The sequence below is a fragment of the Oncorhynchus nerka genome, linkage group LG22 (assembly GCF_034236695.1).
Source record: "Oncorhynchus nerka isolate Pitt River linkage group LG22, Oner_Uvic_2.0, whole genome shotgun sequence".
NCBI lineage: Eukaryota > Metazoa > Chordata > Actinopteri > Salmoniformes > Salmonidae > Oncorhynchus > Oncorhynchus nerka.
Genome location: NC_088417.1, coordinates 57408450 through 57422534, shown reverse-complemented (window position 1 = coordinate 57422534; position 14085 = coordinate 57408450). Strand labels below are relative to the sequence as shown.

Sequence of the window (14085 nt, the reverse complement as noted above, 5' to 3'; positions counted from 1 at the left end):
TTAAGCACCAGCTGTCAGAGCACCTTACAGGTCACTGCACCTGTACATAACCCATCTGTAAACAGCACATCTATCTACCTACCTCATCCCCATACTGGTATTTATTTAATTATTTATTTTGCTCCTTTGCACCCCAGTATCTCTACCTGCACATTCATCTTCTGCCGATCTACCATTCCAGTGTTTAATTGCTATATTGTAATTACTTCGCCACCATGGCCTATTTATTTCCTTAACTTACCTCATTTGCACTCACTGTATATAGACTTTTAGTTTTCTTTTGTTCTACTGTATTATTGACTGTATGTTTTGTTTATTCCATGTGTAACTCTGTGTTGTTGTGTGTCGAATTGCTACGCTTTATCTTGGCCAGGTCACAGTTGCAAATGTTCTCAACTAGCCTCCCTGGTTAAATAAAGGTGAAAAAAAATGTATATACTGTACTCTATATCAACTACTGCATCTTTATGTAATACATGTATCACTAGCCACTTTAAACTATGCCACTATGTTTACATACCCTACATTACCCATCTCATATGTAAATACTGTACTAGATACCATCTACTGCATCTTGCCTATGCCGTTCTGTACCATCACTCATTCATATATATTTATGTACATATTCTTTATCCCTTTACACTTGTGTATATAAGGTAATAGTTTTGGAATTGTTAGGTTAGATTACTCGCTGATTATTACTGCATTGTCGGAACTAGAGGCACAAGCATTTCGCTAAACTCGCATTAACATCTGCTAACCATGTGTATGTGACAAATAAATGTGATTTGATTTGATTTGAAGTTTACCATTGTGTAACAATAAGAGAGATGTAATGAAACAGAAACGCTTCTGAATCGCGGCAACCAGGCTCATTCAAGGACTCAAGTCATGTCGGTAGAATTGCAAGGTTGGCATGGCAACATTTTTGGGGGACTGAAATTGAGAGGTAGAGTGTTAACACCTTGAACAATGAAGTTCTCCTTGAGTGTGTAACGATACTGCTGTGCTGCCTAGGCTACCTAGCTCACTAGCCTAAGACCAGACACAGACAGTTGACATGATACAAGACGGGTTCATTCTTCTCCACCCTGGGCTCTGGGGAGATCTGCTTCATTAACCCAGGCAGGCAATAAGGGTCAGTCCACTCTGGAGGGACGAGCTATTGTTCATTTGTTGTCGCCACATGGAACGATGGCCAGAGGTTGACAACACATTAGATCACGTGATGTACAGAGTGCCAGCGCTCATCTATCCTGGAGAGGTCTTAGATGAAGATGCTATGGTTTATACAGTGCGTACTGCAAGCATTGCATAAGGCACACGAGAGAAAATGAAAAAGTCAAGTCAACAACAACAGAAATCTTTCAGCTCCAAATTTCTCTTATCAGCTGTAACAATGCTCCTATAATGCTCCCCACTCATGAACTTATTCAACTGGAAGTGTGAAGGAGGGAGATGGAGAGAGCAAGCGAGGGATAATAAAGTGCTGTCATTATTGCGTGGTATATCAGGAATGGTGTCTTTTTTATTTGATAAATACTTGCAAATATTCCTGAATATTCCTGATGAAAAGGCACCTTTTCATATGAGCTTATGGCGTCTATGTGATGTCAAGAATCAGCGAGCTCACTGTACATAGTGAGTTTGGGATTTCAGCTACAAACCTTTTAAGATGCAAAGGTGGGTGGAAGAGATAAGAGTGGGACACAATTATTAGATTTAAGAGCCCCGTACTGTATGCACAAACTTATTTTACTCACAAAGGAAAATAAGTCACTTTACTACCTGTATGAAGATTTATAACTCTCAATAGCCTGTCAGTCCATGTCAAAAAGCCAGTTCATTCAAATTCAGAGGTTGGCAGTAAGTGTGACTGCAGATAAGGAAGGTTTTCTTTGGTGGATGATGGAGATCCGTTTGGCTCTCTAAAGCTAAAATGTGAACTGCTTTAGAAGACGTCTAATGCTTGAAACTTGGAGAATACTGTCAACTAAGCAAAATTCGATACTGAACAACAACAAAAATGTATAAATGGTCTCACTACCAAACAGTCATGAAATAATAAAACAACAACATTAGCTTCAAGAGACAACCAAGTGGGCGTAGAAATTTTCACTGGACCCAACGCTGCTAATAGAAATACAAGGGAGGGCATAAACACCATGTAAAGAATTATGTTTATTCACAAATAAATCAGATGGCATAACAGAATAAAAAAATGTAAAAAAAAAACTCAAATGTATAGGCTCAGCCAAATTAAAATGCAAATAAACTATCTATTTTAGATCGGTAAAACAGATTCGATATGTGAATGCTTCCATACAGCCAGTACACAGTAGGTAGGGTAAAGCATAGCAGAGAGAACATTCGACCAACCTTTACTTGGCAATACTTAATTCCCGACTTGGAAGACTTCTAAACTTCCATGTCTAGTTGCAAGGGGTTCATTTGAATTTAGAAAACGCTCCATTATTAAATTCATGTTTTGCTCCATGAACTAATCCAACACTGTGTACCCCTGTGCACATTGTTGGATTACTTCCTCTCTTCCTAACACACTCACTTGCTATATCAACTCAAAACAGGAAAGAAAAGTGGGATCCTTGGGATGTCCAACTCGGACGTCACCCCATTGAAGGGTTAATGTAAGGGTTAAGGTTAAGGTTAGGGTTAGGTAAGGGTTATTATAGTTCAATTTAGGGTAAGGGTAGGGTTTAAGATTCGGGTTTAGGATAGAGACGTCCCATGGATCCGGTGTGGCTAGAGGGTGACCGGGGTGGAGCCCAGAGACTATACACACTCAAGGAACCATGGAACCCTGTGGGTAACAGCTATATGAAGGTGGCAGCAGGTAGCCTGGAAGTTAAGAGCGTTGGGCCAGTAACCAAAAGGTCGCTGGTTTGAATCCTTCAGTCGACTAGATGAAACACAACATTTGTTGATGTGCCCTTGAGCAAGGCACTTAACCTCAATTGCTCCTGTAAGTTGCTCTGGATGAGAGCATATGCTAAAATATAAAGAAAGACAGTTGAAGTTGGAAGTTTACATTCACCTCAGCCATATACATTTCAACTCCGATTTTTCACAATTCTTGACATTTAATCTTAATAAAAATTCCCTGTCTTAGATCAGTTAGGATCACCACTTTATTTTAAGAATGTGAAATGTCAGAATAAATAGAGAAAAGTATTTATTTCATTTTTTACTTATTTCATCACATTCCCAGTGGGTCAGAAGTTTGCATACACTCAATTAGTATTTGGTAGCATTGCCTTTAAATTGTTTAACTTGGGTCAAACATTTCAGGTAGCCATCCACAAGCATCCCACAATAATTTGGGTGAATTTTGGCCCATTCCCCCTGACAGAGCTGGTGTAACTGAGTCAGGTTTGTAGGCCTCCTTGCTCGCACATGCTTTTTCAGTTCTACCCACAAATCTTCTGTAGGATTGAGGTCAGGGCTTTGTGATTACCACTCCAATACCTTGACTTTGTTGTCCTTAAGCCATTTTGCCACAACTTTGGAAGTATGCTTGGGGTCATTGTCCATTTGGAAGGCCCATTTGCGACGAAGCTTTAACTTCCTGATTGATCTATTGAGATGTTGCTTCAATATATTCACATAATTGTCCTTCCTCATTGTAATATTTGTGTTGTGGAGATATGACCAGGCAGGAGACGGGAGTACAGTTAGTTTTCGTTTAGTCAAAACCCCTCGTGCTCTACAGTTCCCGGCACCCCAGTGCGCATGTGCATTTCCTATTAGGTGTAGTAACGTAACACTGCCGTAATGCATTACTGCTTAGTAACAGCACAGTAACTAATATAAACAGATGTAGATCCCAGATACTACACTCATGATGCCATATATTTTGTGAAGTGCACCAGTCCCTCCTGCAGCAAAGCACCCCCACAACATGCTGCCACCCCCGTGATTCACAGTTGGGATGGTGTTCTTCAGCTTGCAAGCATCCCCCTTTTTCCTCCAAACATAACAATGGTCATTATGGGCATGCAGTTCTATTTTTGTTTCATCAGACCAAAGGACACTTCTCCAAAAAGTACGATCTTTGTCCCACGTGCATTTGCAAACATTAGTCTGGCTTTTTTATGGCGGTTTGGACCAATGATTTCTTCCTTGCTGAGCTACCTTTCAGGTTATGTCGATATATGACTCATTTTACTGTGGATGCATAAACTTTTGTACCGGTTTCCTCCAGCATCTTCACAGCATCTTTGCTGTTGTTCTGGAATTGATTTGCACTTTTCGCTCCTTCCTGAGTGGTATGATGGTTGCGTGGTCCCATGGTGTTTATACTTGTGTACTGTCGTTTGTACAGATGAACGTGGTACCTTCAGGCATTTGTAAATTGCTCCCAAGGATGAACCGGACTTGTGGAGGTCTAACATTTTTTTTCCTGAGGTCTTGGCTGATTTCTTTTGATTTTCCCATGATGTCAAGCAAATAGGCACTGAGTTTGAAGGTAGGCTTTGGAATACATCCACAAGTACACCTCCAATTGACTCAAATGTTGGCAATTAGCAATCAGAAGTCATGTCAAGCTGTTTAAAGGCACAGTCAACTTAGTTTACCTGTATGTAAACTTCTGACCCACTGGAATTGTGATAGTGAATTATAAATCAAATAATCTGTCTGTAAGCAATTGTTGGAAAACATTACTTGTGCCATGCACACTGTAGATGTCCTAACTTACTTGACAAATCTATAGTTTGTTAATGAGTGGTTGAGTGGTTGAAAACAAGTTTTAAAAACTCCAACCTACGTCTATGTAAACTTCCGACTTCACCTGTATGTGGTTAAACAGCTCCATATCCCTACAATGTGTATTGAGGTGACTTGTGTCACAAATAGGCCACTGCTGTACATAATGTAGGAAATAAACATGCTGTTTTACAATCTGAGGCTATTCTGACATGTTGTCTGACATTTTAGACCAAGTGTGTAGATGATGTCCAATTTCATGCAAATTGGTTCAGTGGTTAATTCCATAGCCATTGATACAGGTGCTTCTTCACACAGGTAGACTTGAATCTGGGTGAATCTACAGTACTGATTTCTACATAGAGTTTTAAAAATGTAACTAGGCAAGTCAGTTAAGAACAAACTCTTATTTACATTGACGGCCTACCCCGGCCAAACCTGAACGACGCTGGGCAAATTGTACAACGCCTATGGGACTCCCAATCACGGTCGGATGTGATACAGTGTAACGGCTTTCTAATGGTGAAGGAGAGTCGGACCAAACTGCAGCGTGTCTATTGTGATTCATCTTTAATAAACAAACGTAACACACAACAAAATACTACAAAACGAAAACAGCCTATACAAGTGTCTACTAACCTCTAACCAGGACATCAAGACACACAGGACAATCACCCACAATACAACCAAAGAATATGGCTGCCTAAATATGGTTCCCAATCAGAGACAACGGTAAACACCTGCCTCTGATTGAGAACCACTTCAGACAGCCATAGACTCTCCTAGAACACCCAACTAAGCTACAATCCCACTATACACACATTCCAAAATCCCAAGACAAAACACACCACAATACAAAAACTCTATGCCACACCCTGGCCTGACCCAATACATGAAGAAAACACAAAATACTTAGACCAGGGCGTGACAGAACCCCCCCCCTAAGGTGCGGACTCCCGAACGCACCTCAAAACAAATAGGGAGGGTCCGGGTGGGCGTCTGTCCATGGTGGCGGTTCCGGCGCGGGACGTGGACCCCACTCAATTAATGTCTTAGTCCCCTCTCCTCGCGTCCCTGGATAGTCCACCCTCGCCGCCGACCATGGCCTAGTAGTCCTCACCCAGAAACCCACTGGATTGAGGAGCAGATCGAGACTGAGGGGCAGCTCGGGACTGAGGGGAAGCTCGGGACTGAGGGGAAGCTCGGGACTGAGGGGAAGCTCGGGAGTGAGGGGAAGCTCGGGAGTGAGAGGCAGCTCGGGAGTGAGAGGCAGCTCGGGAGTGAGAGGCAGCTCGGGAGTGAGAGGCAGCTCGGGAGTGAGAGGCAGCTCGGGAGTGAGAGGCAGCTCGGGAGTGAGAGGAAGCTCAGGCAGGTTGATGGATCTACCAGATCCTGGCTGGCGGTTCCGACAGATCCTGGCTGACTGGCGGATCCTGGCTGACTAGCGGCTCTGGCGGATCCTGGCTGACTGGCGGATCCTGGCTGACTGGCGGATCCTGGCTGACTAGCGGATCTGGCAGATCCTGGCTGACTGGCGGATCTGGCAGATCCTGGCTGACTGGCGGATCCTGGCTGACTGGCGGATCTGGCAGATCCTGGCTGACAAGCGGATCTGGCAGATCCTGGCTGACTGGCGGATCCTGGCTGACTAGCGGTTCTGGCAGATCCTGGCCGACTGGCGGATCCTGGCTGACTAGCGGATCTGGCAGATCCTGGCTGACTGGCGGATCTGGCAGATCCTGGCTGACTGGCAGATCCTGGCTGACTAGCGGATCTGGCAGATCCTGGCTGACTGGCACTTCTGGCGGATCCTGGCAGATCCTTGCTGACTGGCGGATCCTGGCACACTGGCGGATCCTGGCTGAATGGCGGATCTAACTGATCCTGGCAGACTGGCGGCACTGGTGGCACTGGGCAGACTGGCGGCGCTGGGCAGACTGGTGGCTCAGGCGGCGCTGGGCAGACTGGCGGCACTGGCGGCGCTGGGCAGACGGGTGGCTCAGACGGCGCTGGGCAGACTGGCGGCGCTGGGCAGACTGGCGACGCTGGGCAGACTGGCGGCGCTGGGCAGACTGGCGGCGCTGGGCAGACTGGCGGCGCTGGGCAGACTGGCGGCGCTGGGCAGACTGGCGGCGCTGGGCAGACTGGCGGTGCTGGGCAGACTGGTAGCTCAGGCGGCGCTGGGCAGACTGGCGGCACTGGCGGCGCTGGGCAGACTGGGGGCGCTGGGCAGACTGGCGGCACTGGCGGCGCTGGGCAGACGGGTGGCTCAGACGGCGCTGGGCAGACGGGTAGCTCAGACGGCGCTGGGCAGACGGGTAGCTCAGACGGCGCTGGGCAGACGGGTAGCTCAGACGGCGCTGGGCAGACGGGTAGCTCAGACGGCGCTGGGCAGACGGGTAGCTCAGACGGCGCTGGGCAGACTGACAGATCTGGATGCTTCATGCAGGCTGACAGCTCTGGCTGCGCTGAACAGAGGAGTACTGGTGCCTCTGGAATGAGGGGCTCTGGCGCCTCTGGCATGAGGGGCGGTAGCTCTGACAGCGCCGGACAGGCGGGAAGCTCCGGCAGCGGCGCCGGACAGGCGGGAGGCTCCGGCAGCGGCGCCGGACAGGCGGGACGCTCCGGCAGCGGCGCCGGACAGGCGGGAGGCTCCGGCGCCGGACAGGCGGGAGGCTCCGGCGCCGGACAGGCGGGAGGCTCCGGCAGCGGCGCCAAACAGGCGGGACGCAGCGGCGCCGGACAGGCGGGAGGCTCCGGCAGCGGTGCCGGACAGGCGGGACGCTCCGGCAGCGGCGCCGAACAGGCGGGACGCAGCGGCACCGGACAGGCGAGAGGCTCCGGCAGCGGCGCCGGACAGGCGGGAGGCTCCGGCAGCGGCGCCGGACAGGCGAGAGGCTCCGGCAGCGGCGCCGGACAGGCGGGACGCTCCGGCAGCGCTGGACAGGCGGGACACACTGTAGGCCTGATGCGTGGTGCTGGCACTGGTGGTAATGAACCGAGGACACGCACAGGAAGCCTGGTGCGGGGAGCTGCTACCGGAGGGCTGGGGTGTGGAGGTGGTACTGGATAGACCGGACCGTGCAGGCGCACTGGAGCTCTTGAGCACCGAGCCTGCCCAACCTTACCTGGCTCGATGCCCACTCTAGCCCGGCCGATACGAGGAGCTGGAATATACCGCACCGGGCTATGCACCCGCACTGGGGACACCGTGCGCACCACTGCATAACAAGGTGCCTGCCCGGTCTCTCTAGCCCCCCGGTAACCACAGGAAGTTAGCGTAGGTCTCCTACCTAGCGTAGCCATACTCCCTGTGAGCCCCCCCCCAATAAATTTTTGGGGCTGACTCTCAGGCTTCCATCCGCTCTGCCGTGCTAGCTCCTCATAATGCCGCCTCTCTGCTTTTGCTGCCTCCAGCTCGGCTTTGGGGCGACAATAATCTCCAGGCTGATCCCAGGGTCCTTTTCCGTCCAGTACCTCCTCCCATGTCCATTTCTCCAGGTAGTGCAATCTCTCCCACTGTAGCTGCTACTGCTCCTGCTGCTGCTGCCTCTGTTGCTTCTCCTGTGGCTCCTGCCTGTTGACACGCTGCTTGGTCCTGTGGTGGGTGATTCTGTAACGGCTTTCTAATGGTGAAGGAGAGTCGGACCAAACTGCAGCGTGTCTATTGTGATTCATCTTTAATAAACAAACGTAACACACAACAAAACACTAACACTACAAAACGAAAACCGAAAACAGCCTATACAAGTGTCTACTAACCTCTAACCAGGACATCAAGACACACAGGACAATCACCCACAATACAACCAAAGAATATGGCTGCCTAAATATGGTTCCCAATCAGAGACAACGGTAAACACCTGCCTCTGATTGAGAACCACTTCAGACAGCCATAGACTCTCCTAGAACACCCCACTAAGCTACAATCCCACTATACACACATTCCAAAATCCCAAGACAAAACACACCACAATACAAAAACTCTATGCCACACCCTGGCCTGACCCAATACATGAAGAAAACACAAAATACTTAGACCAGGGCGTGACATACAGCCTGGATTCAAACCAGGGACTGTTGTGATGCCTCTTGCACTGAGGTGCAGTGCCTTAGACCGCTGCGCCACTCAGGAGCCCACTCGGGATGCTGGAGTGCCTTATCAGTGGACAGCTGCTGGAAGGGTCAATATGGGAGGGTCAATATGGTTTTACTTGAAAATCTTCCATTTCTATATTTCGCTCTCAGACATTGTGATAAAGTTATTTTAGAATCCATTTCATCCTGTAGTGCTGCAATGCTGTGCAGATGATGTGTCTGTTATCTGTGTGCAGAGATATAGTAAGCTCATTGAATTAGATATTCATCTGAATAACATTTTTTTACAGTGTGGGGTAGATCTACTAAACCATTCTTGGCATGTGCAGATACTGTACGAATTGTACTGGTACTGTATGTAGGCCTATGGAACATTGACATGCAGGAAACTGCAATATATAAAACAGAGGTTGCATTTGATCAGGTTAGATACTGGATCAATGTTGATGATTCACTTATGAACCAACTAGTGGAGCAACATCATCAGACTGTCTCTATATAGAGAACAAGCTAATAATACTAATAATACAATCTAAATCAGCAGAACATTTCATTCAAATATTTAACAAGTACCAAGATCAGATTGAACTAGTGACTTAGCCCTGTGACACTACAAGACTTCCCTAGAAAGTTTTAATGAGGGAACAATATAACGTAATGACCCATTAACTCACAATTATGGGCTTCTCAACTAATTGCCAGCTCTTTTTTAGCGTGTGTCTCCCCTCCTGATGCAAGTGCAGTCATTAGTGTTGTGTTATGCTGTCTGGTGCCTCCAGTTCACAACAGAAAGAACAAAAGGTCCTGGACCAGGGATAATCAACTAGATTCAGCTTGGGCGGATCATTTGTAGATTGCAAATTCACAGCAAGAAGCCCAAACAAGCCCCCTTTTTTGCCCTCAGAACAGCCTCAATTCGTCAGGGCATGGAATCTTCAAGGTGTTGAAAGCTTTACCCAGGTATGCTGGCTCATGTTGACTCCAATGCTTCCCACGGTTTTTGTCAAGTTCACTGGACGTCCTTTGGGTGGTGGACCATTCTTTATACACACAGGAAACTGTTGAGCGTGAAAAACCCAGCAGCGTTGCAGTTCCTGACTCAAACTGATGCGCCAGGCAACTACTACCATACCCTGTTCAAAGGCGCTTAAATATTTTGTCTTGCCAATTCACCCTCTGAATGGCACACATACACAATCCATGTCTCAGTTGTCTCCAAGTTTTAAAATCCTTCTTTAACATCTACACTGACAAAGAGATTTAACAAGTGACATCAATAAGGGATCATAGCTTTCACCTGGATTCACCTGGTCAGTGTCAGTGTCATACTCAGTGTATATCTCTCTGTTACGTGTGGGGATACTTTGGAACAGATTTCCAAAATTATAATCACTTGGATATGCTGGTGTTTTTACAGTCCATTATGTACAACAATAACAAATAAATGATCAGTAGCCAGTTGAGGAACCCCGCCCTATATGTTTGATGCATTGGACATTTTGTCTCTTTGAAGAGTAAAAACTCTTTCACTCAGAGAAAATAACAGAAAGAAAGGAAGAGAAAGGAACAGAGGGAAACAGACAGATACAATCTAAAACACTGCCATTTGAGGCCCAGTAGGTTTCAGCTAGCCCTGAAATTGGATCAAGTCTGAACCTTTTTGTATTTCTTTTAAAACCACAAAAAAATGCCTCAGGATGTTTCCTGTGTTTGATATCGAGTGAAAATGGGCTGGGGTTTCTCCGACAGCGCCTTGCCTGGAAAGGTCATCTCCGTGGGGGAAATTAAAGTGAGAACAAATGTGGCATTTATTATGATCAATACCCCACTTTGGGCCAACAGGAAGAGTCTCCCAGCACAGCAAGCCATGTGAAAAGAAGACCATTGAGACACTGATCTATGTACTCAACACCAAACACACATTCATGTACTGGTACTCACCTGTAGGAAAATCAGGGGAGGGTAAATAGGAGAAAGGTTTTACCCCTACATAAGTAATGAGGTGGGATCCACTTGATACCTCCAGTTTCAGATACTTCATCAGGCCTTTTGTGAGGATTCTAAAAGGCACTCTTAAAACAATTACCCATCTTCAGTTCACTGATTTAATGACACTATAGACTATAGAGATGCACCCAAGGGGAGAGTTTCTTTCTCTCTCCCCAGACCATTTTCACTCTTAGCCTCATCATCCATCCTCCATAGAGCGCTGAGTAAAGGAAAAGAGAATCCAGACAATCCCAGTCATGTGGTTACAAAAGTTATTTTATTGAGAGCACTGTTACTAAACAAAGTTTGATTTCCCCACCTATTGAAATCCAAGTCACATCTTGGATTAGTCTTTTCTAAAAGCTATCTCTTGAGACAAATGTGAACACAAAGACATAAGGTAGCTGTTTCTTGCATTTTTAGAAGTAAATTAAACAAAGTAGTGGCAGACCAAAAATAGTATTTAAAGAACAACATACATTGAAATCTCACTATAAATGCACAAAATGAATTGGACTGAAAATAGATTAAAACAAAACTGTCTGAACCAATAGTCAACTGAATGAAACACCATTTCAATATCATCAGGGTGTCTGCACATATAGTTCATATCATACAAATGTGGATATTATTATAATTTTTTTTAAACAAATTGATTAAGGTACAAAAACATTTTCAGTTATGTGACACTCCCTTTTATTGTGCTATGCCAAAGATGATGACAAATAGGGAGAAAATGGTATAGAATACAATTACTCTCAAGTCATACAGTAAAATATTAGGTGATGGATAGTAACAGATACGATGGATGGCTGCTCAGTGGACTATGAGATGCTTTCCCTTAACAGTAGAATACCATGTATAATATACAGTGTGTATTTTGAGTCCATTTTAAGAGTGTTCTTAAAAGGGAATGTTTATCACAAATCCATTCATGTACTGGTACTCACCTTAGATGTACTATGGATTAGCTGTGGGAAACTGTCTTCAATCATATGCCTTATTTCAAAATCACCATCCACAAATTCATTTAGTAGGTTTAAAAGAATGAAACGTTAGTGGATTTGTAGAGTTAAATAAAAAGGCACACCTTAATTTGTGGGCTAATTCTGCCATCCTCTCACATCCCCTCATTTGCAGTTCTAAAGCCACTCTATTAATCATCTCATTAATGTCAAAGATGTTAAACCACTAGATGTTGTACTGCCATCTACTTACCAGCTAATTGGTAGTGGAACATTTCCATCTCTTTGTCAATGGCTTATACTTCAACCCTGAAGTATTAATGGCAAAATGCATCATGAAATAGCAGGTAGAAATTATAATCTCTTCTATCTGTACTCCGTTTAATCCTTTCACCTTAGTTTGAAATCTAGTTGGATTTGTCACGTCACTGCACTTAAAGGATATCACTGTGGTATCAAATGACAGGTTAATAGATTGCCTACATACTGGTGGTTTAAAACATTTATGAACAACAGAGAAAATGGTTGGGAAATATGTCATGTCTGCACAAAAATTTAGCTCTAAATAGTCATTTCAAAATGTCACATTTTTCTCCATGTCAGGTGTTGAGCATATTAGAGAGGACATCTGTAAGTAGGAGGCATTCCATTTCAATGGAGTGACATTAACAGAATGACAAAACAAAATCATCCAGTCCTGTGATGTGTCCTTCCAGTGCAAACATACAACAATACTTTTATTCAGTATACTGTATGCATCTATAGATGGTGTACTAAGTGGATGTGAGCCAAATGTTTGGATTTGGAAATGCTTGGATCTTTGTGTCTCAAGGAACAAAACCACTGTTCAGTATAAGGCAGACGACATAGCTGTACATGACTGTTATTGACATATCAAAATAAACAAGACAAACTGAATTGGCATAGTGCAATAAGTGTCACTATTCTTGGGTTGGGGGAAGAGCTTCTCTTTTTAGATACACCCCGAAATTATGCCCTCGATCAAAGTCCAAGACAGCCTCTTTATTGCAGCAGAAGAGATCCGGATAAATCTCTTTAGACAAGTCATTTTGTTCGTATTTTCTATCTTCAGGAGTCCAGCGTGAGCAGTCAGTGAATCCTCTTGGCAGTAGTTCAGTGGCGGTTGAGCGAAATGCCGCAGTGCAACACTTTCCCACCTTCTCTTTTTCCTTTCCTCATTTTTGTGGGGTTTGGGGAAAGGCTGCCCGATCACATGCCCGTGGTGCTCAGGCCCATGCCCGCCTGGCTCATGCAGGGGAGAGTCTGTGCAGCTTTGGGGAAGTCATGGGCGACCAGCCGTCCGTTCTCTCCCCCGCTCCCTGTCCTGGTCATTCTGCTCAGGGTGGAGCTCAGCATGGCCGCATCAATGATTTGCTGCATGGGAGAGTTTCATTACACTACTGTGTTACATAACAACAACACAGAGAAACACATGATAGTTACGCATGAACTCTACTGAACTCCACTAAGGTAATCTGTTGAACTATTGAACTCTACTGAGTTAATCTACTGAACTCTACTGGGTTCATTTTCCTTTTCTGAGTTCAATCCTTCGGTTATGCGTAAAAACAATACAAAATTACTTGAAACAGCCACTAAGTCATCATCATCGATTCAGGGACTTTGTATAAAGCAGGGATTTGCAAACAGACAATCCTGACTTCTGTACTCTGAGTCATTCAGTTGCTTTTATTCCCTCGTAAACTCTTGTGAAAGATGAGAGCATGAACTCATTCTCTCTGCTTATTTCTCTCTGTTTATTTCACACAGTGGAGAGCCATGTGCAATAATTGTAGCATGCAAAATATGAGGCCGAACCCATAACAATAATGCAAGCAGAACCGCGCGGCGCTAGCTCCCAGCCTACTCTCTTTTGCATTAGTTTAACATAATGAAACCCTGTAGGCTTGAAACTGGAGCTAATGATCTAGATGTGGGCTGCTACATCCTCTGTGTATAAATGATTTAAATCCAGCACACTTCAATGGATTCCGAGGATTATGCTCTTCGGATGATGCAGACTAATTGGTATATTCGCAGCAGCGATTTGTGGCTGTGATACTTTAAACACAGCAGTTATGTGATTCTGCTGTCTACACGACATGACAAGGAAACATTTTCAACAGAACGGCTGTTCATGCTGGAGAGTTGAACGTGTACTGTAAAGCAGGCATGGAATCATATATACATTCAAATATAATCCCGTCATTAAATCACTTCTGCTGCTCATATGCAACAACAACAAAAAAGTCCCTAGTTTCAATTATTCTCAACTGATGTAATTGGA

At 45.3% G+C, this 14085-nt stretch overlaps 1 protein-coding gene across 3 annotated transcripts in view; it reads right to left on the bottom strand.

Moving 5' to 3' along the window:
- Positions 1-11070: 11070 nt before the first annotated feature.
- The window catches only part of LOC115105406 (glutamate receptor 1-like), an 89433-nt gene continuing 86418 nt past the window's right edge, over positions 11071-14085 (bottom strand). For all 3 annotated transcript variants that reach the window (XM_029627411.2, XM_029627412.2, XM_065007275.1), the window contains one exon: positions 11071-13172. In XM_029627411.2, the coding sequence (XP_029483271.1) occupies positions 13008-13172 (165 nt within the window). In that variant the 3' untranslated portion in view covers positions 11071-13007. The remainder of the gene's footprint in view (positions 13173-14085) is intronic.